Below are 26,307 nucleotides of genomic sequence, written 5' to 3' on the forward strand. Positions count from 1 at the left end.
GCTAGTTATATTTGGTGTCTTGAATACGAGGTGGCATGTAAGTATGGCGTAGCTCTTATATTTTACTTTTCTGCTGATACATGAACTCTTCATATAAGAGAGTCTACGACAATCCCGGTTGAAATCTAACATAGTACACTATTCATTCAGCACACTACGAAATATCAATCTTTTTCTATTGCCCAGTCTTTCCAACTCACATTGGTATCTACCGCTGCCTTGAACCATTGCAATGAAGTTCTCAGCCCTTGCCGCGAGTCTGTGCAGCCTTACTGCTTTTGCCAGCGCCAACCTAGATGAAAAACGAGCGTTTAACGTGGCCTTAACTTTCTATGGCGTTGACGGATCCTCTTACGGGGAAACATTTCCAGCAGATACCACATCGGTCCGCATCGGTTAGTTCTCCCGTCACCTGTATCACCGAAGCGCTGCTTGCTAATTTGCCACAGACAATCCGACTGTGGTTAAGAGCATCTGGTCAAACGGAGGAGGATTTTGTACCATCATTGGCGCCGATGGTAGCTCCGTTGTTATTGCGGGAGAGGGAAACTATACTGTGAATCCTCCCCAGGTCCAGGTTCGGGGAGTCTGCGACAACCTGTGAGCACTTGGGTAGTTTATCTATAACTTACGTTGGAATAGTAACTTCTTGGGTTGAAGAGAAATTCGCTCACTGAATAGCTTGAAATATAAGAAAAAAGGCCTCTGACGGGAAGACCAACAATGAATTGTGTATTCCCTCGTATTTTGTCATGATTTCTTTCCCTACCAGGGTACGGATTTGCCTTCTTTGACGAAAGCAGCGATTGTACGGAGTACCTCGGGCTACTTGCCTCACGGGAGTATCTGCGATAATCAATCGCGGGGGGCACAGTACCCAATAGTTCTTCTGTGCTTGTTCGCTGATCCCGGATGCTGGTCACGATCATATTGGCTGAGCTACTGGTCACTGATTCGATAGCAAGATAACACAAGACCTTCGGACAACCCCGCTTCTGCTTCGGCATCGTGTTGCCGTCTTGAGTGACATTTTAAGGTCAAAATATGCAGGCTAATTTAGAGTGGCTTCTTAATCAATATACTTGTGGCAGTTTCCCTGCACAAGAGACAGGGATCATGTCAGAGATTCTTATTTAAAGGCCAGTGAAGGCAAGCTCTATGTACTTGAGCTCATAGCCGATCAACTTACAACGGTTTTATTCTGTGACCAATCATGTCCACCGGTTCTCGGCCATTAGCGTTACCCCCGAACGTCAGTCACGATGCATTTTCACGATTTATTTCAGCCTCCGAGGGGATTGTAGGTCGAGAAAACATCCACATTGTTACATCAAAGGAAGAGCTGGCGGACGGGTCCTACTACGAGCCACCGAAGACGCATGATCCTCATCATGTCGTGGAGCAAGACTACTTTGTAGCCTCAGCGGTGCTGAATCCAAGGTCTGTCGCTGAAGTGCAGGGACTAGTCCAGCTTGCCAATGAATACCGAATTCCTCTGTGGCCCACGTCCATCGGGCGCAACTCCGGTTATGGGGGAGCAGCTCCGCGATTGCGCGGCAGCATCGTGATTGACCTGGGCAAACATATGAATCGGGTTCTTGAGGTGAACGTTGACGCTGCTTATGCGGTGGTTGAGCCGGGCGTGACATTTGCAGGACTCCACGAATACCTGGTCAAGAAGGGCCTAAGTGAGAAGTTGTGGATTGACGTATGTCCATGGTTACCGTTCTGCGTAGTCTAACAATGGGCTCTAACCTAAAACCGAGAATGCCAGGTACCGGACATTGGCGGTGGATCGGTCATGGGAAACACGTTGGAACGAGGCGTGGGATACACCCCGTATGGAGGTAAGTGATGCACGTTGCAGCAATTCAAATATTAACGAGACCTTCGTGCTGACACTCAATCGACATAGACCATTGGATGATGCATTGTGGCATGGAAGTCATCCTGCCGTCCGGAGAGCTACTCCGTACAGGCATGGGTGCATTGCCCCAAAATCCCAGGACATCGGTGCATCCCAGTCACGAGGAGGCCGGGAATAAGTGCTGGCAGCTCTTCCCGTACGGATTTGGTCCGTACAATGATGGCCTCTTTTCGCAAAGCAACCTCGGAATTGTTACCAAGATCGGCATGTGGGTATGATCTCCCAGACTTATCCCTGACTTAGGGCTCCAATCTCGCAGACTGACTTGAATCTAGTTGATGCCAAATCCTGGGGGATTTCAAGCGTATCAGATATCACTGCCCAGAGACGAGGATCTTCACCAAGCGGTCGATATCATACGGCCTCTTAGATTGGTAAATCCACAATCCTCCGTACTTGCCACGAGATATTGACGAAAACACAGCAAATGATTATCCAGAATGTCCCGACCTTGCGTCATATCCTCCTGGATGCAGCAATGCTCGGTTCAAAGACAGACTACACTTCTGACACTGAAAAGCCGCTGAATGAGGCTGAGCTGGACGCAATCGCGAAGAAGCTGAATTTGGGCCGGTGGAACTTCTACGGAGCACTCTATGTGAGCTGTTCATTTTACACACGTTCAGGTTGACGATTCTGACTCCAATTGACAGGGCCCGGAGCCGATTCGCAACGTTATGTGGTCACAGATTAAACAAGCGTTTTCGTCAGTCAAGGGTGTTCACTTCTTCTTCCCAGAAGATGTCAAAGGCAACCATCTCCTACAGACTCGTGCAAAGACCCTTCAAGGCATTCCGACATTTGATGAGCTGCGCTGGGTTGACTGGCTGCCGAACGGAGCGCATCTGTTCTTCTCCCCTATTAGTAAAATCTCCGGTGATGATGCGATGCTACAGTACAAGGTTACGAAGAAGCGCTGCGTCGAGGCTGGTCTTGACTTTATGGGTGCTTTTGCTGTTGGCATGCGAGAAATGCGTGAGTGTCTACATTTATGAGTTGGCGTGTGCTGTCTAACATCCACAGACCATATCGTTTGTATCGCGTTCAACCGGGGAGATCCCGAGTCCAAGAGAAAAGCACATTGGCTGATCAAGACCTTGATTGCGGACTGCGCGGAGCATGGGTGGGGCGAATATCGAACGCATCTAGCACTCATGGACCAGATTGCGGAAACATACAACTGGAATCACAATGCGCTCATGCGATTCAACGAGACGGTGAAGAATGCGCTTGACCCGAATGGAATTCTGGCTCCGGGAAAGAATGGCGTGTGGCCTGCTTCGTATGACAGGCGTTTATACAAACTATAACTCTTCTCGCCTTGGTCGAAGCATTTTGGCAGTTTCATATTTCTCTCTGGCAAGCACGTCTTGCACAACTGTACAAAGCAGGCATTCGCGTTGGCCAGTCATCGATGGGTAGATAAATATTTAGAACGCTCTCGTCTCTGGTCTGCAATGAAATTTGTGTATCGAATAAATTGTAGAATGTTCTGGAGTCCCAGAACATGATAACAAACGGGCTTTTCACATAAGCTTACATCACTGTACGGACAATTCCGCACTGCTTGATAATCCCCGAGTCGATTATCAACAATTCTGACGAATTCGTAGCAATCGTGCACGCAACACCGGCGAGAGGTGGTGCGATGCCGGATGCAATAGACAATCGTTCCATGAGTGGTGGAAGGCCGATGGCGTCAAGATCCCCGGAGTTCGTATGCTTCATGATGCCCGCACTATAAATACTGCTCAAGTTCGTTCGATAGAATCATTACCGGTCTCAGCTACGATCCAATTCACGTGTGCTTTTACAAGATGTCGCCAAAAGTTGCCATTGCCGGGGTAAGTTTGCTCTTTTAGTTTGATATCCATCATGTATGCTGATGTATCTCTCAACCACAGGCGAGTGGAAATCTTGGCCCAACCGTTCTCGCAGCCCTTGTCGACGCTGGGTTCGATGTCACGGTCCTGACAAGAGACAACAATGATAACAAGTTCGACCAACGAGCCCGTGTCACTCAGGTGAACTACGACTCGTTGGAATCGCTGACCTCCGCTCTGGCCGGCCAGGAGGTGGTGGTCAACACGCTTGGTGTCGGACGAATCCCCAGGGAGACTCATCTTCGATTGATCGATGCTGCCGTTGCGGCACACGTTCAGCGATTCATTCCCTCCGAGTTTGGCGGCAATACTACCAACCCACGTGCCGCACAGCTTCCCGTTTATGGGGACAAAGTAGCTGTTCAGAAGCACTTGCAAGAAGCGTCCGCCAACTCCAACGGCACCTTCTCCTACACTTTTCCGATCACGGGGCCTTTCCTGGACTGGGGCTTGAAGAGCAAGTTTCTGCTGAACCACACGGGCCCGGAAGTTGAGCTGTACGATGGCGGTGATCAGAAATTCAGTGCCACGACACTGGCCGGCATTGGACGGGCGGTATCTGGGATCATCCGCAATCTAGACGCGACAAGAAACCAAGCTGTCTACGTTAGTGAGGCCGACGTGTCGCAAAAGGGGCTCCTTGAGCTATCGGGCAAGCAGCTTGCGACGAAGACGGTGAGCACCGCCGAATTGGAAAAGGAGGCTTATGAAGAACTTGGCAAGCCCAACCCGAATCCAGCCGTTTTTGCCTTCAACTTTCTGCGACGGGCTATCTTTGGCGAAGGTTTTGGTGGTTTGGTAGCTCCGGAGGAGTTGTCGAACGACTTGCTCGGTGTCCGGTCATTGAGCGATGCAGAGATCAAAAACATTGTGGTGAAGAATACTTGATACCTGTACAGGGGGTACGATGTGCTTTCAATGAGCGATTTGCCATAGATTACAGGCCCACATAGGCCAAAATGGACATGACAGGGCTGCCAATCATCCAACGTTGCTTATTCGCCCGTGTGGGCCACTCTTGGCGGAGACTACTCGGTTGTTGACCTGAAATCTCATTCAATATACTTGTACAAGTACGTATTACCAGAAGGACCGTCCACGTCCGCACATCCGTATGTCCGTAGACCAGTGATAAATCAGACTCGGACCGGTCTGGCCTCGATAGGATGCATTTCCGGGTGGAACAAACCTTGCAGCGATCCTGGGGCAGTTCATCTTCTATCGACCATGGGGGTTCCGGGGGTTCTCATTGGCGCTTCCAGGTGATTTAGTTGAGTGTCCGTAGTTAAACCCCGCATTATTCTCGTGCATACGGAGTAGTCCAGCGTCACAGGACATGCATTGAATTTCTGACTTTCCGTGATAATCCGCACCATATGGAATCTGTACACCATGATAACGATAACCACGATGTACCAATGGGCAATGGGGTATACCCCTATAATCGAGGTGGAATAGAGGACCGTCAGGACCAATGTGGGGGGCTACCCGCAATACTAGACCGGAATCGGACGTTCTCCGGGCAAAGGTACTGATGTCATTACGGAACAATGATGCCCCGGTGCACATATGCACCTGTATTGTACATGCAGATACTCTGTCTGTACAGAGCAACACAATGATATTGTATGGTCTCAATTGAATAGTACATAGTACATTACATAGTAGTTATATAGTACATAGTAGTAAGAAAACTAGAGAAGCGGAAAGAAAGCCGCGGGATGTCGTCAATTCCCCACCAGACCCCGCACCCGTGGTTAGTCAGCCAACCATAATTATGCTGCGTTCGACCGGTTTCCTGTTTGAGAGGGCACGTGTCTATAAAACCTTTCCTCGTCCACCACCCTCGTCCTCTCTTCTTTCTCTTCCACCTCTCACCTCTTTCACGATTCTAATAGTAATCCATCATCATGTCTCTTACTGCTTCTATTCAGACCCCTAACATTACTGTTGAGCAGCCCGTGGGCCTGTACGTCTTCCTCGCTCTGAGCTACCCCCCCTTGGTCCCTAGCTCCCTAGGTCCCTAGCTAATACACTCCTTTAACTACAGGTTCATCAACAACGAATTTGTCAAGGGTTCCGAGGGCAAGACCTTCGAGACCATCAACCCCGCCAACGAGCAGGTTATCACCTCCGTCCACGAGGCCAACGAGAAGGATGTCGACATCGCTGTGGCCGCCGCCCGCAAGGCCTACGAGGGTGAATGGAGCCGGGTTACCCCCTCCGACCGTGGCCGTCTCTTGAACAAGCTGGCCGACCTGATTGAGCGCGACATTGATGCTATCGCCGCCATTGAGGCCCTCGACAACGGCAAGGCCTTCACCATGGCCAAGGTCGACTTGGCCAATGCTCTGGGCTGCATCCGTTACTACGCCGGCTGGTCCGACAAGATCCACGGTCAGACTATTGACACCAACTCCGAGACCCTCTCCTACACCCGTCACGAGTCCATTGGTGTCTGCGGTCAGATTATCCCCTGGAACTTCCCCTTCCTCATGTGGTCGTGGAAGATCGCCCCCGCCATTGCCGCCGGTAACACCGTCGTCCTCAAGACCGCCGAGCAGACCCCTCTTTCCGGTCTGTACGCCGGTAAGCTCATCAAGGAGGCTGGTTTCCCCCCTGGTGTGATCAACATCATCTCCGGTCTCGGTCGTGTCGCTGGTGCTGCCATCTCCAGCCACATGGACATTGACAAGGTTGCCTTCACCGGTTCCACTGCTATCGGCCGTACCATCCTCCAGGCCGCTGCCAAGAGCAACCTCAAGAAGGTCACCCTCGAGCTGGGTGGCAAGTCCCCCAACATCGTCTTCGAGGATGCTGACATTGACAACGCCATCTCGTGGGCCAACTTTGGTATCTTCTTCAACCACGGTCAATGCTGCTGCGCCGGCTCGCGGCTGCTTGTCCAGGAGAGCATCCACGACAAGTTCGTCGCTCGCTTCAGGGAGCGTGCCGCCCAGAACAAGCTCGGTGACCCCTTCGCCGCCGACACCTTCCAGGGTCCTCAGGTCTCCCAGCTCCAGTTCGACCGCATCATGGAGTACATTAAGTACGGTAAGGAGGGCGGTGCTACCGTTGCGCTCGGTGGTGAGCGTCACGGCGACAAGGGCTACTACATCCAGCCCACTCTGTTCACCGATGTCACTTCCGACATGAAGATCGCCCAGGAGGAGATCTTCGGCCCCGTCATCACCGTCCAGAAGTTCAAGGACGCGGACGAGGCTATCAAGATCGGTAACAGCTCTCAGTACGGTATGTTGTTTGTGCTTCCCCTTGATTCCTTGATTCCATACTAACGGCTTAGGTCTCGCTGCCGGTGTCCACACCAAGAACGTCAACACTGCCATCCGTGTGTCCAACGCTCTCAAGGCCGGTACCGTCTGGATCAACAACTACAACATGATCTCCTACCAGGCTCCCTTTGGTGGTTTCAAGGAGTCCGGTATCGGCCGCGAGCTGGGATCGTACGCCCTGGAGAACTACACCCAGGTCAAGGCCGTCCACTACCGCCTGGGCGATGCTCTCTTTGGTTAAATGATACCTGTTTAGCGTGTTTATTAGTTATTGCGATTCTTCTTAAAAATGAAATGAATCATGATGTACAATGTCCTCCGTGTTTGCATGAAGCGTAGTTCGTAGCACTTTCTACCGTCTGTGTTTGCTTTTGACTTTGAAAGAGAAAGAGTTGTAGTTGTACTACTCTAACCTAGGCTGTTCCAGGCATGTTCACAACCAAGTCTGCACTTACGCAGGTACGTACCCATGCATCGTACGAACTTGGACAAGGGTCGACCGCTTGCTTACTTTTTGTTTTTTTTTTTTTTTTTTTTTTCTTAATCCCGAGTGGCCATTGGATACGACACTCTACATACCTCTCCACGTACTTTCGTTCGGGAAACAATACCCCGAGCAAACCCCGTCGGTCACTTTTACACGGGGGAATAGTCCTCTGCTTCACAGTACCCGAAGCCACGGAAGGAAGATTCGAAAGGAATCCAAACACCGGGTGAGTAATGGGATATGCTGGACAAAGACGCATGGTCCCCGTCCCGATCGTTCATGCAGTAATCTTAGGTGACACCGAGGTTGACACCAAGCCCCTCCTTACCAGATCCGTCCGTCGGGCTTCTTAGGGCTAAGTCCCTGCGAGATTTCTCCCGATTATCGTCCAAGATCCAGTGGTTCCTCTCCATTGGATCCGCCTCTGGGTTCAGCCTCTGGGTCCCCGGGATATTTTTCTGCTTGTTGAACAAGCATGACAGGTGTCGTTCTACGGAATACATGTTTGCATATTGAACCACTGACGCGTCCGCAAAGATATATCGAGCACTAGGGTGTCAAACAATTGATGCCCTCTTGCAGTAGTATTTTTTTTTTTATTCATTGTATATCGATGCTAGGCACCCGGAAATATCCCTTTTTTCTCTTTCAAGGCGCTTGGATGATTGGTGGTGGATTTCCAGCTTCAAAATCCCGATGTTTACCGAGCTTTGAGCAGATGCCAGCACTGACAGCCGAAGATTTGATGGACCAATCCACCTGAATGGTATCTATAGTCAGGTTTTATGCACAAGAATTTACAAAAGAGAAATATTCCTCCAGACTAGCGACATCGGATCCAATCCAGCCGACATGCTGGTCCGGCCGACAAACCGCGACGCACCCATCTTCGACTCTGTATCCTTCATATGCATCCACATCCGCAAATACTCTGGAATAATCCCATCCGAAGCTCTCATCGAACGGGTGGAAGATATCAGGGAGATCCAGAATAGATATATCCGTTCGAGGACTAGAATGAACCAACAGCATTTCGATAGGTATACGCATGGTCTCCAGACGTGGTTTGAAGTCTTCTGCAAAAGAGTCGAGGCAACGTCGGTTTTGGTCCCTGTGAAGATCCCCAGAGAATACAAGTATCCTCCAGTAACCATTACTGACAAGTCTCTCTGCAAGATGCAGTAGAGACGCAGACGCCTGGTAAACGACTCGAAACGACGGCAATCTCATTCCCACCCCAAGATTCCTCGCCATGCTGTCTTTTCTGGTTGTAACAAGAATGTTCGACGGATATTTCACCTGCACCCCCGTCATGAACCCCGTGTACCGTTCTCGAATCTCATCCACACTGCTGGTATGTCCGCCCGTCCCGGGTTGCTGCTCGTAAGCATGCACGAGGTCTGAGTCCATGCGCATGAGCTCCTGAGCTACAGGGCGCCGTTCATAGTTGTACGTCTCGAGAATGGATGGATCCACTTGGCCTAGAATAACAGAGGCAAGTTTCCAGACCAGGTTGTGCGTGTCTTGCATGGACACGTTCATGCCTTGTCCTCCTTTGGGGGAATGTGTGTGGGCTGCGTCGCCGGCAAGGAAGATCCTACTTAGTCAGTTATAGTCCGGATATAACCGGGTAGTGGACATACCGATTGCGAATTCTATACTCCGGAACTAGTCGTTGTCCTATCTACGAAAGTCAGCGGTTGCGATTATTCCATCAGTGCATTGACATACATGATACAACGACCACCAGTCGCAGCGCTTAAAGTCCATTTTATATGGTTCGTATGTCCGCTGAGCGATTTGCAATAGCCGCTTTGGCGTTGTCTCGTCGTGTGCGTTTTGTATCGCTTGTTGTGCCAACTCGTCGTCGCTCTTGAGCTGGATGTATAACCGGATCAGACGGTTCTCACGCGGCAGCTGCATAATTCCGCTTCTCGAGCAAGCGTGGATGGCGGAGGATTGGCGGATATCGGCTGGTACGGGGTCAGCATTACTCCTTACGCTGGAATAGAAGACGTACGGAAATCACTGATTGGGACGATGTCCATCACACCCCAGGTAGACTCTTCAGAGGGCGCAGACAGTGCATCCATTGGGATCTGAAGTTGGTGTCTCGTCCAGCTGTGTACTCCGTCGCAGCCGATCACGTATTGTGCTTTTATTGTGTCCTTCTCACCTTGACCACGACTAACACGGACGACAGGCAAGTCATCATGATTGATTTCCAACGATTCAGCCGCCGTGTTCCATTCGACCTGCACTCCCTTTTCGCGCAAATAGTCAATCATCACCTCCTCCATAATCCCCTGGTTGAGAAGTCGTTGGCTGAACCGTGACAATTCCTCAGGCTGGCTTCGCAGTCTTTTCTCCCGCTGAAGCTTCCCATGTTTCTCATCGCGACCCTATGTCTGTTAGCAACGTTCAATCGCGTTCTGTCCGTTGACCAACCCAGTAACACATCTCAATCTCCTGGGCACCCAATCGCATGATCCGATCTACGATCCCGAAGCTATCGAGGATTTCCAGTGTCCGACTATGAATTCCGTCTGCATGACCGGTCGGTTTTCGTGATGGATGCTTGTCGATAATGCGCGTTGATACCGGGTACTGGGAGGCCCAGCAGGCCGCCAGAAGACCTGCTGGACCGGCACCGACAATTAGCAGGTCGATTGGCATTGGTATAGTGTTCCTTTGACTGTGTCCCTGTAGACTCTCAGCTTCATATCTATGGTTCAATTGAACTCCTGTTCATACGTCACTATGAAAGTGGCGTATCTTCAAAAAGTTGTATGATTTCCTTCTTTGGGAGGCTATCTCCATGACATCATGTATACATAGCCCTCGTTGGAACCCATTTTAAACCTCGAATTCTGGTCCAGCTCGAATAAGCATCTCAATTCAATCAATCCATTACTCGTTCAAGATGTCCTTCACCAGAACGGCCCTCCGTACTTCCCTGCGTTCTCTCCGGACACCCCGTCCGACACAATTCACCCGTCAATATGCTTCGGAACCCTCGCAGAGCAAAAAAACCTCCGAGATGCCGATGTTGGTAGCCTTTGCACCTCTCACAATGTTATTCGCTAATCTCCACAGTGCCGTGGCAGTGGCGACCGTCACCGCCGCAGGAGGCTACTACCTCCTCCAGTCTGGTCCGGAAGGCAAACCCCAACATGAAAGTGATGAAAGTAAGCAATACGCCAAGGGCGAAGCGATTGAATCTGTATCCAAAGCCAGTGAGGCTACGCTTCAGCCGGACCGCGACGCAGACCAGAAGGTTTCTTCATCTGGATCGAGTGGTGGTGGTTCACTAGGACAGCCGCCTTCGAATATAGATCCTGTACGTTTCTATTTTGATATCCTCCTTCCACAATAATACTGATTTAGAGCAGGCGGGCGCGCGCAAGGAAGAAGGTGGTGCTGGAACAATTTCCGGGAAACAGGCCGGTCTATCTAATGCTACCACGGATAACCCGTTCATCAATGAGCCGGGTAAGAGTAAAAAGGGCGAAGGCGAGACTGAAACGGCCAAGGTCAAGGGATCAGTATCTCCAAGCCGGCCTCAAGTGTGATTGTATTATATGCGTCTAATAATCCTATTGCATGATTGAATGTTACAGCTATTATGTATTTATAGTATAATTTAAGCAATATACAGTCCCAAAGTTCAGTTAAACAGGAATCTGTCTGTGTCGAGACGCACCATCCATCGGGGTCAAGTTAGACTTGGCTGGTCCATCGACACAGACGCCCTCGCAGCTGAATCGACTCCCATGCACCGGACAATCCCAGCTCTTCTCTGTCTGGTTCCAGCTCAGGACACCTTTCATATGAGGACACACCGCGCTGAACTTGTACGTCTGTCCCTCTCCGTCCTTGTAAACGGCCACTGGCTTCGATGTGATACCATCATGGAGCACACCGCCGCTGTTGGCCCCGAGATCTTCGATATCCTTGATGTCGGTCTGTAGGTAGCGCTTGTATTGCATATTGATCTGGACATCGTGTTCCAACATGGTGGGCAAAGACTTGGCAATGCTGCTCATACGACTGGGTTTGTAGAGGGAAGCCCAGGGATTCTTGATTCCGCCGATCTCGTCCGCCAGCAATCGTCCAGCCAAGACGCCATGGGTGAGCCCGTCGCCGCTATCGCCCGTCACAACGTACACGTGGTTCTGACCCTGGTTCTTGCCGATGAAAGCCATATAGTCGACGGGTTCGAAGACCTGTCCGCTCCAGCGGTAATCCACAGACCCGGCTTGGGGGAACCGTTCGCGGGTCCAGGTCTCCAACTCGTCAAAGCGGCCGTTTACATCTTCTTGCCCGACTTTGTGGTCGCAGCCGCCGACCACCATGTAATCGTCCTGGTCGTCGCAGGCGGTCAGTCGCGCGTACTTGTATGCCTCTGCCTCGTCGTAGATAAGACAGTCCTTGACAGTACCCTGGGGAATACGGATGGCAATACAGTATGTCCGGCAGTACTCCATCTCCGCAATAATGCTGAGCTTCTGTAGCGGCACACAAGTTGCTTCGACGGCGTCGCGTGCCGTCACGGTGTAACCAGGTTCGGTTTTGACGTGGACAACATCTTTCTCTTCAAGGGATATCATGCGCGTCTGCGCAAAGCACTGGAAATTTGGCTGTTTTGACAGCCATTCGAGAACACCGAGGAAGTATCGGGTTGGATGGAATGTCGCCTGGTCATGGAAGACAGCCCCGTCGCGCTGGTCCGGCTCCCCATCCCAGCCGGGAACCGCGAGACCTTCACGGAAGGTCGCATTGAGGCCAAGTTTCTGTGCCAGCTCGACTTCCTTTTTCAGCCCGTGAATCTCATGCTCGCGCTTGGGGTCTTCCCTGTTATACTGCGAAAATTCGTATGCCGGAAGTCGACGGTATTCACAGTCAATCCCGAGTATCTTCGTGATTTCCCCGACACGATCAATGGCCCAGCCATGACTGTCGGCCGCAATCTGCGCGCCATGAAAGCCGTGCTTGCTTTGGATCTGTTCGTATCCATCGTCCAGCGCGTTGGTCAGATGTCCACTCGTGCGACCGCTCTCCCCGGACACGATATGGCGCGCTTCGAGCATGGTTACCCGTTTACCGCGGTTGACGAGTTCATACGCGGTGGATATACCCGCTATGCCGGAACCGATGATGCAGACGTCGGTGGAGATATCGCGGTCTATGGTCGGGAAGCGAGGGTATTCGGAGTAGGGCATGCGATGGACCCAGACGGAGTCTGAGTCGCCCGATGTGTTCATGAAATGCTGGGGCTTAGCGGATGACATGGTTGCGAGGGTTCTGACAGATGTTTTTGACCGATACAATCTGATAAGAGATCATTGTTGCTGATGTCGATCAGATACCGTTCGTACATAGATATAGACCGGAGGCAATGTGACGTACAAATGAGAGCTTCCAGATGACATCGAAATGACTGCCATTTTAAGGTATCCATCAGTCTGACGTGTAGCACTATACCGAGGCGAAAACAACAATAATCCATTGTTGTACACTATAAATTACTATTAGGTAGACAATAGCAAATGTCAGGAAACAGATTAAAGTCCATGTGCGGTCAGCTTAACTATAAGCACAGCCCATTACAATCAGACCCACGAGTCCAGCCACCGATTACCACAGTTCTCGCCATGCTCAGTTCCAATAATCATGTCTGTTAACCGATCTATTGCAAGGCTTTGCACATTGCATCGTGTTATAGATGAGATTGATATTGAGAACAGATAAGCCCAAGTATATCACCATCGTGCTTCCAGCTCCTGTGGTCTCGGGTGTTTGGTCGCTTCCAACTCTTGTAGTCGTGTTGCTGGTGCCGGCGCTGCCATCCCTTGAGGCATCACAGTCTGTCCGCCGGGCCCAGGCTGTTGTCCGGGAAAGGGAGCTGCCGCAGCAGCGGAATTCAGCAGCGCATGTCTCTTCTTCCGTTCAAAAAGAGCCCATCCCAATGCTGTGAGGAACAACACACCCAGTGGCACGCCCACACCAGCCCCGATGGCGACGTCTCGATTGTTGTTATTGCCGGAATCCTTCGCGGTCAGGTTCGAGAGGTATGCGCGCCCTTGGATGGCCGTACCGCTTGCGAGTTTGAAAGAATCTTCCTTGTTGGCACAGACGGCAGCACTTCCGTTCGACGTAATCGCGTTGCAACAGTAAGTGGTGTCTTCTCCGTTGGCTTCAAGAGGTATAATTGCGCATCCACCGTTAGGATTGTCCGATTCTGCATTAGGGTCACAAGTGCTATGGTTAGTCGATTTCTGCCACTAACTTGAGGTATAACAAATGCCGGAGAAGGCTCACCGCCGATGCATACTTGCGGACAGCCAGTTCCCCAGTTCAGATCCGTACAGGCCGCCCGCGAAAATCCGTATGGCTGGACGTGTCCGGCATTCATGCAGAGGCCGTTGGCCATACAAATGTGGTCGCTGCTACAGCATGCGGTCTGTTCGTCGTCCGAACACGGCGTATGGTCCAAGGCCTTTGTGTTATTGGGATAATAGCATGGCCGATAATTATCGGCACCCAGAACAGCTGAGGGGGATAAGAGGAAGAGCAATAGCAGCGACGTTAACAACATTTTGGAAAAGTGATTCACAAAAGGAACAAAAAAGAGAAAGGTAACAGATGAGAAATTTTGACTTGAGCGTGAGGCGCATTCCACCAACTCGTATTTACCTCGTCTACTCCGTATCGGCGCCGGCAAATCGTGTACTCCGTACGGCCCAAGGCTGATCCATCTCTGTCACGATTGGGTGTCACGGTTTTTCTCGGCGTCAGAACTAGGGAGTTTGGATCCGTTCATTGGCCGCGGGTCCATCCGAATAAACAAAGTTGGTCCCTGCTTTAGTCCAAATAAGGAAGGTTGACGGGAGCAAACAGACACGCTTCGGCTTGGACGGTGTCTGATTGGACAAGTATCAGACCATTGAGATTATTGTGGACGATCAGGACCTTTTTGAGAAAGTCCCCGTTTCTTAGGCATGCAATTGAGATCCTTCGGATTGACCCACGGAGAATCTCGGTGTTCCGTCGTGTCTGGGCTGACTGTGTGTCTTACGGAGTAACTACGGAGGACGGAGTAGCATTTAAGACTACGAATTGTTCTCTCCGCATGAAGATATTCGTCAACATTCCGGTACGCATTCCATTGCGGCATTGTGTGTATATTTTCGCCGTTTCCTGAAGCCGACGACGGAAAAGTGCTCATGCATCTTCCTACTACCTTGTTCCAAGAACACCCAACGACGAATCGTCGTCCTGTTCCAGCCTAGAGGGCGAGACGAGTGCAAGAAAGGACAGCCACATTGAATCTCTATTCGATTTCACGTTCCAATATGAAGTCATTAACGGTTCGGAATAGGGCAGGAAAGTATCATTACAATCGTAACTTTGACATCATATATACAGGTCGTTATTGTACATTATTTTAATCCCATTTCATAACAATCGTAACCATAATAATACAGATAGCATAACTCGTCATCTGAAGCCCAATCAGCTGGTATATCCGATTACATCCTTCAGCTTGTCCCATCCCGGCAGCGTCTCGGGATGCCCGGGCTTATGGGCCATGAAGCTGCGGTCCTCGCTGGGGTTGGGAGGTTCCTCAAAAAAGGATTCATCGTTATCTCTTGAAGTGCCCTTTTGGTTGGCCAATGTGGTGAATTGGCCGGTAGTCTGTTGATGTGTTAGCGAGATTCATATCTTGATATGCATGGTATAGCAGCCAAGCATAATGGGAGAAAAATGCATACAGGACCGCTGCCTTTGGGATATCCAGAATCGCCCAGACCAGAGCCACTGCCGGTGTTGGTGGCTGGTGTTTCTCGGGTACCGACACCACCGCGAGGAGGGTTGGTTCGCGCGGGAGCCATGGTGTGTGTACTTTTGATGTTTTAAGATAAACGATGGATTCAGATAATGTGGCTTGTGAGAATAGCTGTGAGGATAATTGGGATATCCTTTGGATAACCAGAGAATATTTATATATAGCTTGACTATGAACCGGATTTAACTATGTGGCGAACATCTGATTAGACATCAGGAATAATTGGTATCACCATTAGGTATGGCTACCAGAACCAGAGGAGAATATACTATCACTTTCTTATTCCGAGCATGTTTCTATATTTGTTTCGCTATACATACGTCATGCTGATAACACGAATACTGGTTGAGAAAAGGTCAAAACAAGTATACAGTTCCATTGCGACGGTTTACTGCATTGCACGTCACGATTGATTCCCTTGTGCAGACACGTATATATCTGGCTTCGTGATTTACTTCGTTCCCGATATTCAACCAGAGAACCCTCCAACGATAAATTTACCGATACACTACGGAAATGGCCGAACAGAACAACCAGCGATTCCAGCTCGAAAACGTCTTCAATGTCAAGGGCCGAGTCGCCCTCGTGACTGGCGGTGGTTCTGGTATCGGCCTCATGGCCACCCAGGCTCTGGCCGTCAACGGTGCCAAAGTATACATCACCGGCCGGACGGGCGAGAAGCTCGACCGGGTGACTGAACTGTACGGCAAGAACATTTCTGGACAGATCATTCCCCTTACCTCCGACGTCACCTCCAAGGACTCGATCGCGAAACTGGTCAAGGAGATCGAGTTCAAAGAAAAAGCGCTGCACATCTTGATTAACAACGCCGGCATTTCCTCCACACCCGGCAACACCGATGCCGAGGATCCCAAGCAACTCCAGCAAGAACTCTTTCAGGATTCGATCAGCACCTTTGATGAATGGGAGAACGTCTACCGGACCAACGTCACCCAGGCCTTCTTCACCACCGCTGCCTTCTTGCCCCTGTTGCAGAAGGGCACCGACCTTGACCACGGCTGGTCGAGCACCGTCATCAACATCACCTCCATCTCTGGTATTATCAAGACCTCCCAGCACCACTTTGCCTACAACGCCAGCAAGGCCGCCGCCATACACGTGAGCAAGATGCTGGCGCACGAGATCGCTTCGTCCGGCTTGAAGATTCGGGTGAACAACATCGCACCGGGCGTGTTTCCGTCCGAGATGACGGCGAAGAGCAGCGATGAAAAGCAGAAGAGCGATCTGCCCAAGGAGAAGTACGAGCAGAAGGTGCCGGCCAATCGTCCCGGGAAGGATGAGGATATGGCGGGTGCAGTCCTGTTTACGGCTGCGAATCAGTACTTGAACGGGCAGACCGTGGTGGTTGATGGTGGATATGTTTTGGCTGCGGGAACTGTTTAAGATATTTGCATGTAAATTAGTTAAATAGCCGATAGTAATGCACAAGCTGGACTTGGACTTGCTGTACTGTCAAACAATCATATGTTCCACTTAGCGAGCATCGCGCACAAGAATTGAGGCTCCGCGTACACACAAAAATAATGGCTTATTCGTCGTCTTATATCAACGGAGACAACTCGTCCTGACTACCCCCAAAGAGATCTCCGCGGATGGACTCCACGCTGGTCTCGAGTCATTACAGAACACAGTTGTACTCGTCAGGGGCCATTCACAATCAATGGATATTGCACCACATAGCTTGGATTCCGGCATGTTCGGCCAGCCATTCTTGAACTCATCTGCCATGTATCCGCCACCGTAGAAGCAGACCGGCGCGATTCGTGCAATGTGATTAGTCGGATATAGTTCCCGGATGTGGATAGTACCATGAATTTCCTGAAGAGACAGGAATTCCATGCCCTGAGCGGCGGGCAATGGTCACAATGATAAGCATCCATGAATTCCTTCGCAGAATCAGAGTCGAATGCTCAGACACCAAATGATTAGATCATTACATCAAGGGGATTATCGTTTGCTTTCTTGGCATTCATTTTGGTCAAGATTCTTGCTACATCATTGTGAGATGCCCTGGGTACCAGTTGTCAATGTCATGTGGCGCGAGTTTGTCTCTGGACGTAAAACTAATTTCAAAAAAAAAAAAAATAAAAATAAAAACATTTTTTTTTTTTGTTTTTGTTTTTGCTGAATGCAAACGTTCCTGAAACTATCAATCTCTTCAAAATGACGAGTTTACGAGACATCCAACCTTTAACCTCTTCAAACAATATCCCAACCCTTCGTTCCACACCGTCGCTCGAGCGTTCATCATCATATGAAAATCCAGTCAGTAATCCCCCGAGTGAAGTCAGCAACCAACGAGAGCCAGAATACCAGGTCAAAGCTACCTTGACCGAACTCCTCAATGACACGCGGGTCAAGTCGAGCACAAATGGCAGCAGACGAGTGCAGAATGCCTTGATGGAGACTGAGCAGGAGCTACGACAGCAAAGGCGACAGTCAACGCATAGCCGGCGAGGAAGCAGGGATGATTCAGGGCAGAGTAATTCATTTGTATCGGGAGAGAAATATCAAAATCCTGTGAAGTCCTAACATGATACATTGCATGGTATATAATAGTTTCGCGTGCTATTCAATCCAGGTGTAATACGTATAAAAGCTTCCGTTGTTGGTATAATACAGCATCGTCATTCATAACGTGAGCAGAACATAGTACATCACAACCATATCCACCGATTAAAGCCCGCCGCCTTTCTCCTTCTCCGTCGCCTCGATAATATCACTGTTGTACCGCGGATCCAACTTGTTCGGCACCTTGCTCGAATGCGGCTGCTGTGGTGCGCGTGCGGTGGCATTGCCGCCGGGGCCTGGGAATGAGCCCTTGTTAAGGGCCTTATCGGTGGTATCGTGTGCGTTTGGGGGGTTGATGTCGACGTTTTTAGCGTCGGTGGGTTGGCGCTGCGTGAGGTTGGTCGGGTTGCTTTCGGACATTTTGGTATGTGGAGGAAATAGATATTGATTAATTGAGAATCTGAGTTAATTGACGGGGTTGGAATTGATTGAGGTGATGTCCACTCGATTTGATAATGTAGTAATTGTCCGTAGGGGCGTCCTTGTATAACATATAGGCCATGCGTCATAGCGATGTCAAGCGGGTTCGGTCATGGTGATATCGCAACACCAGGAGCCCTAACCAGATGCGATAGCTCTATCAAAATATCATGAATATGATGGGTCATAACCCCCTGTGTAAAATGCTCATACATAGTATATCCGCAGAAATCATTCGTTGCCGGTATAGCCGTATATAGACTTGAGTTCACTTGTATTTCGAGCTAGTCGAAGGGGCAGTAAGAATAGGTACTTTCCGGGCTCTAACGCCATATCAATTGCCGTTCAACGTCTTGTGTTAAACTGTTGATCACCGTCCAAAATCTTGAATTCAAGCTGCGTTTCGGCAAGGACAGAGTTATTAGAAGCAACGACGACCGACGATCTCAATCTGAGCTATATCAGCTTCTCTCGGTACCTCGGTGCATCAATTTCATTCGGAATTAGAGAAATCGGCGAGTATCGCGGTAACAGACTGTGACTTTTCGAATGCCGGCCCAATTCTTAATTCGCACGAAGACTAGTCGTTGTCTACTGGAGTATTATGGCTCTGATCGCCCTTGGCTGAAGGCCACGAGGAACCCCACGCCTCATTGCATCATCGTAGATCTGGAGGCGGGGCAATATGTACTCATCCCACGAGGTAAAACGGTGATCTATGATTCTAGATGCGACTACCAGTCCACCGTAGCTATGTCTACAGGTGTGTGTCGGTGATCCTCTACTGATCGAAAGACTATATTCAGTGTCGTGTATTGACTATTCGTGATATTCCATTCTCAAATCAATCTAACAAATATAAATCCCGAAATTTGTATTACCATAGATTACCAACGTAAATCGTCAATTTAACCGGGTATCACCAATCATAATCATACTGCAACAACATCATCAACGCATTGCCATACTCGCAATGACAACCGAGCTCATATGGCTGCCCGTGGCCGTGTACTGTACAAAGCCTTCTTCGCCCATCCGCCGCGGTTCGAGCGCCGTACTGCGTTCGTACAAGTCGTTGACCTCTTCCGTACTCTGTAGACCATTCACGAGGTAGTCTTGTAGCTCGGGAACCGGTTGGAAGACGTATGGTGTGTTCTGGAATTGCTGGATGTCCTGAAGGACTTCGCCGACTTTCAACCGTTTGCTGAAGTTGATCATGCCGTTGGGGGCATGATTCGGAATGCCGTCTTCGATGAAGACCAGGTCGGTCAAGTAGATTCCTATTCCCGTTAGTTGTGCGCCATGTGATTATATAGAAAGAAACTTACCAAGGAATGGAACGCACGGGGGATGTGTGCAGCGCAAATTCTCCCGATATTTGCCAAAATTCTTCGTACTGGACATGAGCTCTCGCATCTCCTCCAGCGTATTCATCACCTTCGGACTGAGCTGCGGCCAGGTCATGTAAAGTCGGTATATAGGGGTCGTTCCGAGGCCGGAAATAATGGACATCATCGTAGCATAGTTGTTAAGGGAGCGGCATTTCTATAGGAGTCAGCGTCACTCAAAAACATCAAATTGGAGACTCGTACATCGGCAACAGTGATAAAATGCTTGATGAGCATAACTCGCTTTTTGATCTCCGTCTGCGCCAGAATGACCGCACCCACCCAGTTTGACAACTGATTGGAATGCAGGATCATAGCGTTCACATTGGTCCCCTTCTCATTCGGCCCCTTCCTCTGCCAGGAGTTGTTCAGACACTCGAGCGGTTTAATGCGCGCATAATACCGGTACTCAAGGATGGTCAACTGCCGGGCGAACTCCGTAGGGTCGATATCCAACAACTTGATCTTGCGCAGATTCTTGGGCACAATGGGCGGCGGCGCACTGGCAATCGGCGGCGGCACAAGATGCTTCGTACTTTTGTCCTGTAAGCGCTGCTCCATGACCACCAGCAACTGCTGAGCTCCGGGAATCTCCGTGATCGCAGGGGAGGTCTGGACCAGATGATGCGCCTGACGAGCAAACTTTACGGAATCCTCGCCCGGCTGTTCGAGCCAGAAGCGACCAAACCAGTTCTTGAGGATATTCACCACACGGAGCTGGATCATCTTCTGCTTCTGCTGAATCCACACCTCTGTCTCGGACTCGGACAGGCCCTCCGGTGGGAGGGTGTAAAATCGCACGAGGAGCTTCTCGAAGAGCTCAGGGGCGGACACGAAAGACGGATAGGTCATGAGAAAGGAGTCGTTGAATACGGCGTCGAGCTTGTCGTGTCGGGTTAGGTGTTCGATCAGGCCGGTCAGCGTGCCTTGTCTGACCGTCAAGATGGCAGGATCGTAGACGACTTCATCGGCATGGTCCAACTGGAGGTACCAGGGAGTGTCTGCATTGATTGAGCCCTTCCTCGCATGTTCGGAGGGCAGGTCTTGCCCGGAATATCGTTTTGTTTCCATTGTGACCGTGATCGTGGAACTCATTGTAGTGTTTGAGAGGGGAAATGCTGCTAAAGCTCGCGGCAGCTATCACCAACCAGACTTGAGGAACTTCTTCATTGTTGCTTGTCTTGAGAGAAATGGGTAGAGAGTATGGCAGTAGCAAAAGAAGAGGGGAAACAGCCACAAAATAGAAAAGTAGAGCTCGACTGGTCACTCCCCCGCTTTCCCAATGCAGGTTAGCGTTCCGACATCGCTTTATCAATCTTATCTGGGTGGACCTCTACGTGTCCCAGGTCCACTTGGGCCTTGCCCTTGCCGAATCGGGAACCCTCGTCCACTTGCCTCTTTGCAGTCGACGAGTACCCTGCCTGGAGGGACGTAGCACTGCACCTACACAGAGCGCATTGGACTGTCTTCCGGTGGGCCGGGCAAGTCCTATGCCAGTCTGTCCTGCACAGCTGCGCGTGAGTCACGAACCATTTTCTCTCGCAGGCCAATAAATGCATTGTTCACAACCCAGAATTCCAGTTCCCGAACCCTGGCGGACCCGCTTGACGTCGTAGTCCTCGCCGCTGGGTTCCGAGCGTGGTTCCGAGTGTGGTCCAGACTGCCGGCTGGTACTACATATTGTCCTCACGCCCGTGCCGGCGGAAATGCGCACACCCGACGACGGAGCAGCACATGGTTCTGGGGATTGGTCCTGTACTTCGGGCCATAGGGCAGTTGAGTGGCATGTTCTGGGGAGCTCGCTTAGAGCGCCGTTTTCTCGTGCGTGGTACTGACTCTTCAGCCGACTTTGTCGGCCATTGTTACTCTTAATGGCTCATTCCCGAGATGGGGATGCCTGTCAACTGCGCTTAACGTGGCTAGCTGTCCGATGGTCGAGAAATGCCTAGCATTTCGACGGATGATTGGCTTATACAGTAGTCTGACTTTTCTGGGCGAGAAAAGAAAAATTCGCGCTGAGGGATTTCCGATAGCTTCAATAGCGCACAATGCACGATGCAGAAATACGAATTTCCAGTGTAGATCACTCGACACGTAAGGTTACTCTGTGCTGCAGAATAGAATAGAAAGGAAACGAATAAGAAATTAGAAGAGAGAGAAAAAAAAGAATAGAGAGAATAGACAAAAGAAATTTTATTACACTAACTATGAATATCAAATATCCACCATAACAAAAGGGTATCACTCGTGGCTCGTACTATGTACTGTACTAGTAAAGGAAATAACAAAAATGAAAGAAAATCTACATAACCTGTCCCTTGTTTTGCTGCTGCTTGTCAACCCGGTAATCCCTCCATATGGCAACCGCCGGAATCCCCAGCGACATCACGGCGACAGCCGTGATGCAGCCGTACTTCATGTACTCGCCCCAGGCATGGTCAATGGCAGTCCGCTCCAGCGTTCCGACGTTGTACTCCACCTGCTTGACGTAGCCTCCGTTGTAAATCGTCTGGAATTGCGACTTGGTGTCGGCCGGGAGCGCCTGGTGCAGCGCCTCGGGGAAGACGTTCGAGTAGATTGAAGCGGAAACAGCCGATCCGATAGCACCACCAAGACTGGAGAACAGGCCAACCAGCGAAAGCATCATGGGCACACCCTCCCGGTCGGCTGCGGCCATAACCGCCATATCCTGGCCGATGACCAGAGTTCCGCCAGCAAAAGCAATAAAGATTTGACACATGACCATGTATCCGAGGCCATGGCCGGGCTCGCGGAAGTGGATCATGAGACCCGATCCGAGGAGGATGAGAGGTAGTCCGAATCCCAGACAAGTGTACTTGAACTGCTTGGTGACATAGACGATGACACCGAAGATGGCGGACCACAGACACGAGCCGACGTTGTAGATTTGACCGATATAACCAGCCGCACTGACCGGGACGTCATAGACGACCATGCAGAAGTTATAGAAGTAGAGATCCCAGCAGTAGTAGCTGAAGAAGAGAATAGCCGACAGGGAGCAGGCACCCAGAACCGTCCGGTCCTTGAACAGACTGTACTGGATGAAGTGCGTCCGGGCGCAGTATTTCTCCCACAAGGCAAACACGAAGAACAGACAGAACCCGACGACGATGGGGGCGATAAACGAAGCGCTCTTGTATTCGGTACGACCGTAGGATTGGAGGCTGAACGGGAGGAGAAGGAGAATGAAGGCGGCCATAATGATCAACGCACCGACCACTAGAGCAGTTAGCAACTATTAAGAGCACAGAGACAGAATTTGACTTACCATCAAACTCGTTGACATAGTGCACCACCGATTCCCACTTGGTGCGTCCATTCGGCTCCCGGACAAACAAGCACATCTTCTCAGCCTTGCGCTGGTAGAACTTGAACACGAGGGCCAAGGGAACGAACACAAAAGGCGTGATGATAGCGAAGACGCCATACGCCCATCGCCACGAAGCGTTATTCAGGAAGGACTGCGCTGCGATTGGGCCGGTGAACGCGGTGACGATGAACGGAGTACTGGCGAAACCGAATGCAAAGGCACGGTTGCGCATACCGGAAGTATCCGCGACGAAGACATCGAGAACCAGGTAGATGGCGTCGTATCCGACCCAGTAGAGCACGTAGCCTGCTGCGTAGGAATTGGCGTTGTTGCAGGTGGCGAGGATAATCAATCCGATCATGTATACTCCGACGAAGAAGAGGAAGCCTTCCGTGCGGCCCCAGATGTTCAGCAGGCGGGCGATGGGGAGCTTGAGGACGCCTCCGACGACGCTGGAGAGGATGTTGGCCGTGCTCACCTGGGGAGCGGCTTCGAAGTTGGCATAGGCGTTTTGAATGACGTTGGTGCTGATCGAGGACTGCAATGCGAGGATGAAGAAGGAAACCCAGATCCTGTGCTGTTAGCCTAAATTCGCCGGAAGGTAATTTGGTAGACCTACAAAGCAAATGTCCCATAAGCCGACTTCTTACTCCAGGCCAATGCAGCAGCCTCGGCCTTCTGCACACCAATGTACGCTCCTTGAGTGGTTCGATGCGAGTTTCGTTGCGGCTTCTTTTCGGTTACGGTTTCGACGCTGGCCTGCTGTTCGATCTGGTGGCCATCTTTGCCGTCGCTTCTATCAGTCGATTCATTGGCTTCGCTGTTGAGTGCATGCAAATCCGATCCGGTAATATCCTGTATCACGCGAATGTCTTTCCGGCCTCTGGTGAGATTGATAACGCCCATGTTGGCGGATGCGGACAGGAAGACGTATGTAGGTGCTCAAACAGTAGTATATGCTTGCAATCAGATTTGAGACAGCAGAAGAGGAAGTACAGCACATGAGGGGACCCATGTACTATATACGGACCGAACACATCCACGGGGTGTTTCAGCTTCGGCTGCTACAGAGTGGGCAAACATCGGACTAGCACGCATCCTAATCTTATTTGGTCGAGGTACTGCCCTCCGGCAAGTCAAATTGAGGCCTTCTAGTGGCTGGGCGAAATGAAATGCACGTACCTGCACAGCGAAAAAGCAACGACACCGAGGCCTTGCCCATTTTTCGCTACAAGGCGCGCTTGGCGAGAACCAATCAGATAAAAAAAGAGTTCGGATCAGATAACATCTCAGTGGGGATGTCTCCATCGACATTTGTGGTGGCTTGACTAAGGATTTGCTAGTTGTATTCCTTATTGGTTCTTAGGGTTAGTATGCCCCACGCCGAGTTGAATCCCACGCGAGCCTTCCGTGCGTGTCCGTCCACAATAATACTTCGTCTACGGGGTATCCTAATAAGTGTAGAATAGCTAGCACGGAGTATTTGGCAATGCTACGTATTTCGTAGAAGTGGGACAGCTCGGTAAACTGACAGGCGCGTTCGTCCCTCCCAGAATACGTACCCGGGATTACTGGTATAAAGAGACTCCGACTCAGTGACATGGCCGATCACCGATATCGCTCCTTCTCAGACTGTCAGCGGATCAGATAACTTAAATCCTTTACCGCTTGTCATTTCCTGTATGTGCAACCTACTTGTACGCAATGCTATCCGTATTGAGTACGGCGCAAACTGCGCATAGCCATAATCGCTCGATCTACAAGGCTGGCATGTGAAGCTTTGGATCAGCTGGAAATCTCTTAGCATCCGTCTTAGCATTCTCTACCATAAGGAGGGTGGCAATTCATGTTGATTGCTGTCAATATGAAACACCCCCTCCCCAGATAGTACTCGTGCTTGGCCCGTGAATCGATCGTGGCGCACTTGCATGTCAGATCATGTTTGAATCAGAGCTTTTTTTCTCGCTATCAGATCTATCAGATCGGGATATATCATGCCAGAGCTATTCTGCTATCCGGTGTCTCCGTATCCCCTACTCCTGACTTGTATTGACAGCCGTTGACACATCGCATAATATCGGTGTGTCCGTATATATATTAGCTATCCACTACTCCGTATAGCACTCCGTACTCGTCCTCATCACTAGCAGACTTCTATCTCAACCTCTCAATGGCCACCCTCATCGCGACCCATATCCTCCCTCCACAATGCACATCATCCGGACACGGCGACGTATAGAATACGCCGTCAAAAATTCCAATTCCGCCACGTTGCGCCGACATCATGATGTGCGGTAGACACATCCGACCTGCTGTCAAGGAGACGATGGCCGGTGTACCGGGACCCGTCATCGCTTAAGTCCGCTCGCAGTTTTGCTTCGAGTTTGGAATAGCCGGTGATGGGGGGCAGTCGCTTGACAGGTCGATCAGTCCGAGGTCGCATTCGGAGAATACGGTGGGACGGAAGTTCAGCATCGGGTAGAGGGATATAGCCGAGATGCTCTGGATATGGAGTACAGAGTACGCCACTACTTGGATATCGTACTACTATTCAGTACGACTCCTCGGTGATCGAATACTGGCTATGGACGCAAATCAACTCATCGATATCATTATATTATATTTCCATATTTCATACACATCTCCGCCACCATATGTTACATAGTACTCCGTACATGCACAGCACAGGAGTTCCATCAAACCATCTAAGCACACACACACGGGCCAGAGAATCGGTTGGCCGTTGTCAAAGGCAATATTGCATTTGTCCGAGCCGCAGTCCCGATCTTCCAAGCAAGTGAGCCCACTCGCTGTGCACTCGCCCCTGTCCCTACAATACTTCTTCTCCCCGTTGAGTCCGCACCGTTTTGAATCACAATCACTGTCGGACTCACACTTGGCCCCATAGTGTCCTGGTCCCGGCTCATAGGAACATATCTTTTCGTTCTTAGGTTCATGAAGCCGTCCGTTGGACTTGGAAATATTCACTCAGGGCTAAACGGAACTGTGACCAACGAGGTGTTCAATCAATCTCACCGACAGCCAGCTGTCTTCCAGCCGGGTGGATCATGATGGACAGTAATTGAATTGTACCCGAACTAGCGGGCCGCTATCACCAGCTAATGCGAACTACCAGC

The 26,307-nt window shown here is 50.5% G+C and overlaps 14 protein-coding genes across 14 annotated transcripts; 7 read left to right on the forward strand and 7 right to left on the reverse strand.

The window, feature by feature from the left end:
* Window positions 1–752, forward strand: ASPGLDRAFT_53500 (uncharacterized protein). The gene is made up of 3 exons (XM_022547994.1): window positions 1–37; window positions 99–395; window positions 450–752. The coding sequence occupies exons 2-3, from the start codon at window positions 233–235 to the stop codon at window positions 602–604; spliced, it is 318 nt and encodes a 105-aa protein (XP_022395270.1). The 5' UTR covers window positions 1–37; window positions 99–232; the 3' UTR covers window positions 605–752.
* A 461-nt stretch (window positions 753–1,213) lies between these two features.
* ASPGLDRAFT_40661 (FAD-binding oxidoreductase) lies at window positions 1,214–3,237 on the forward strand (the record flags this gene model as incomplete). The annotated part of the gene is made up of 7 exons (XM_022545248.1): window positions 1,214–1,708; window positions 1,775–1,847; window positions 1,916–2,139; window positions 2,203–2,301; window positions 2,352–2,525; window positions 2,581–2,902; window positions 2,951–3,237. The coding sequence occupies 7 exons, from the start codon at window positions 1,214–1,216 to the stop codon at window positions 3,235–3,237; spliced, it is 1,674 nt and encodes a 557-aa protein (XP_022395271.1).
* A 320-nt stretch (window positions 3,238–3,557) lies between these two features.
* On the forward strand, window positions 3,558–4,934 carry ASPGLDRAFT_160520 (aromatic alcohol reductase). Its single transcript, XM_022542457.1, has 2 exons — window positions 3,558–3,771; window positions 3,832–4,934. The coding sequence occupies exons 1-2, from the start codon at window positions 3,745–3,747 to the stop codon at window positions 4,696–4,698; spliced, it is 894 nt and encodes a 297-aa protein (XP_022395272.1). The 5' UTR covers window positions 3,558–3,744; the 3' UTR covers window positions 4,699–4,934.
* A 743-nt stretch (window positions 4,935–5,677) lies between these two features.
* ASPGLDRAFT_53504 (aldehyde dehydrogenase family protein) lies at window positions 5,678–7,413 on the forward strand. Its single transcript, XM_022547995.1, has 3 exons — window positions 5,678–5,779; window positions 5,861–7,062; window positions 7,115–7,413. Exons 1-3 carry the CDS (start codon window positions 5,721–5,723, stop codon window positions 7,342–7,344), a joined length of 1,491 nt encoding a protein of 496 aa, XP_022395273.1. The 5' UTR covers window positions 5,678–5,720; the 3' UTR covers window positions 7,345–7,413.
* Window positions 7,414–8,168: 755 nt separating this feature from the next.
* On the reverse strand, window positions 8,169–10,270 carry ASPGLDRAFT_53505 (uncharacterized protein). The gene is made up of 5 exons (XM_022547996.1): window positions 10,039–10,270; window positions 9,611–9,992; window positions 9,322–9,563; window positions 9,234–9,274; window positions 8,169–9,187 (listed from the first exon to the last, which is right to left on the reverse strand). The coding sequence occupies exons 1-5, from the start codon at window positions 10,264–10,266 to the stop codon at window positions 8,374–8,376; spliced, it is 1,707 nt and encodes a 568-aa protein (XP_022395274.1). The 5' UTR covers window positions 10,267–10,270; the 3' UTR covers window positions 8,169–8,373.
* A 243-nt stretch (window positions 10,271–10,513) lies between these two features.
* ASPGLDRAFT_70684 (uncharacterized protein) lies at window positions 10,514–11,162 on the forward strand (the record flags this gene model as incomplete). The annotated part of the gene is made up of 3 exons (XM_022549508.1): window positions 10,514–10,638; window positions 10,687–10,930; window positions 10,983–11,162. The coding sequence occupies 3 exons, from the start codon at window positions 10,514–10,516 to the stop codon at window positions 11,160–11,162; spliced, it is 549 nt and encodes a 182-aa protein (XP_022395275.1).
* ASPGLDRAFT_1204306 (FAD-dependent oxidoreductase) lies at window positions 11,114–13,231 on the reverse strand. Its single transcript, XM_022540138.1, has 2 exons — window positions 13,000–13,231; window positions 11,114–12,941 (listed from the first exon to the last, which is right to left on the reverse strand). The coding sequence occupies exon 2, from the start codon at window positions 12,879–12,881 to the stop codon at window positions 11,262–11,264; it is 1,620 nt and encodes a 539-aa protein (XP_022395276.1). The 5' UTR covers window positions 12,882–12,941; window positions 13,000–13,231; the 3' UTR covers window positions 11,114–11,261.
* Window positions 12,978–14,112, reverse strand: ASPGLDRAFT_53508 (uncharacterized protein). The gene is made up of 2 exons (XM_022547997.1): window positions 13,912–14,112; window positions 12,978–13,831 (listed from the first exon to the last, which is right to left on the reverse strand). Exons 1-2 carry the CDS (start codon window positions 14,021–14,023, stop codon window positions 13,353–13,355), a joined length of 591 nt encoding a protein of 196 aa, XP_022395277.1. The 5' UTR covers window positions 14,024–14,112; the 3' UTR covers window positions 12,978–13,352.
* Window positions 14,113–14,972: 860 nt separating this feature from the next.
* ASPGLDRAFT_53511 (uncharacterized protein) lies at window positions 14,973–15,559 on the reverse strand. Its single transcript, XM_022547998.1, has 2 exons — window positions 15,366–15,559; window positions 14,973–15,288 (listed from the first exon to the last, which is right to left on the reverse strand). Exons 1-2 carry the CDS (start codon window positions 15,483–15,485, stop codon window positions 15,106–15,108), a joined length of 303 nt encoding a protein of 100 aa, XP_022395278.1. The 5' UTR covers window positions 15,486–15,559; the 3' UTR covers window positions 14,973–15,105.
* A 236-nt stretch (window positions 15,560–15,795) lies between these two features.
* Window positions 15,796–16,905, forward strand: ASPGLDRAFT_53512 (SDR family NAD(P)-dependent oxidoreductase). Its single transcript, XM_022547999.1, has one exon. It carries the CDS (start codon window positions 15,956–15,958, stop codon window positions 16,841–16,843), a length of 888 nt encoding a protein of 295 aa, XP_022395279.1. The 5' UTR covers window positions 15,796–15,955; the 3' UTR covers window positions 16,844–16,905.
* Window positions 16,906–17,647: 742 nt separating this feature from the next.
* On the forward strand, window positions 17,648–17,914 carry ASPGLDRAFT_93867 (uncharacterized protein; the record flags this gene model as incomplete). The annotated part of the gene is made up of 1 exon (XM_022550551.1): window positions 17,648–17,914. A coding segment is annotated over one exon (267 nt), but the record flags the coding sequence as incomplete, so codon positions are not given.
* Window positions 17,915–17,986: 72 nt separating this feature from the next.
* Window positions 17,987–18,587, reverse strand: ASPGLDRAFT_53513 (uncharacterized protein). The gene has a single exon (XM_022548000.1). It carries the CDS (start codon window positions 18,389–18,391, stop codon window positions 18,137–18,139), a length of 255 nt encoding a protein of 84 aa, XP_022395281.1. The 5' UTR covers window positions 18,392–18,587; the 3' UTR covers window positions 17,987–18,136.
* Window positions 18,588–19,402: 815 nt separating this feature from the next.
* ASPGLDRAFT_138645 (Ras-GEF domain-containing protein) lies at window positions 19,403–20,910 on the reverse strand (the record flags this gene model as incomplete). The annotated part of the gene is made up of 3 exons (XM_022541629.1): window positions 19,403–19,731; window positions 19,780–19,996; window positions 20,044–20,910. 3 exons carry the CDS (start codon window positions 20,908–20,910, stop codon window positions 19,403–19,405), a joined length of 1,413 nt encoding a protein of 470 aa, XP_022395282.1.
* A 1,151-nt stretch (window positions 20,911–22,061) lies between these two features.
* ASPGLDRAFT_62443 (uncharacterized protein) lies at window positions 22,062–24,097 on the reverse strand. The gene is made up of 3 exons (XM_022548529.1): window positions 23,790–24,097; window positions 23,129–23,742; window positions 22,062–23,079 (listed from the first exon to the last, which is right to left on the reverse strand). Exons 1-3 carry the CDS (start codon window positions 24,074–24,076, stop codon window positions 22,142–22,144), a joined length of 1,839 nt encoding a protein of 612 aa, XP_022395283.1. The 5' UTR covers window positions 24,077–24,097; the 3' UTR covers window positions 22,062–22,141.
* Between the last annotated feature and the right edge of the window lie 2,210 nt (window positions 24,098–26,307).

Source organism: Aspergillus glaucus (genome assembly GCF_001890805.1).
Source record: "Aspergillus glaucus CBS 516.65 unplaced genomic scaffold ASPGLscaffold_45, whole genome shotgun sequence".
In the NCBI taxonomy this organism is placed as follows: Eukaryota; Fungi; Ascomycota; class Eurotiomycetes; order Eurotiales; family Aspergillaceae; genus Aspergillus; species Aspergillus glaucus.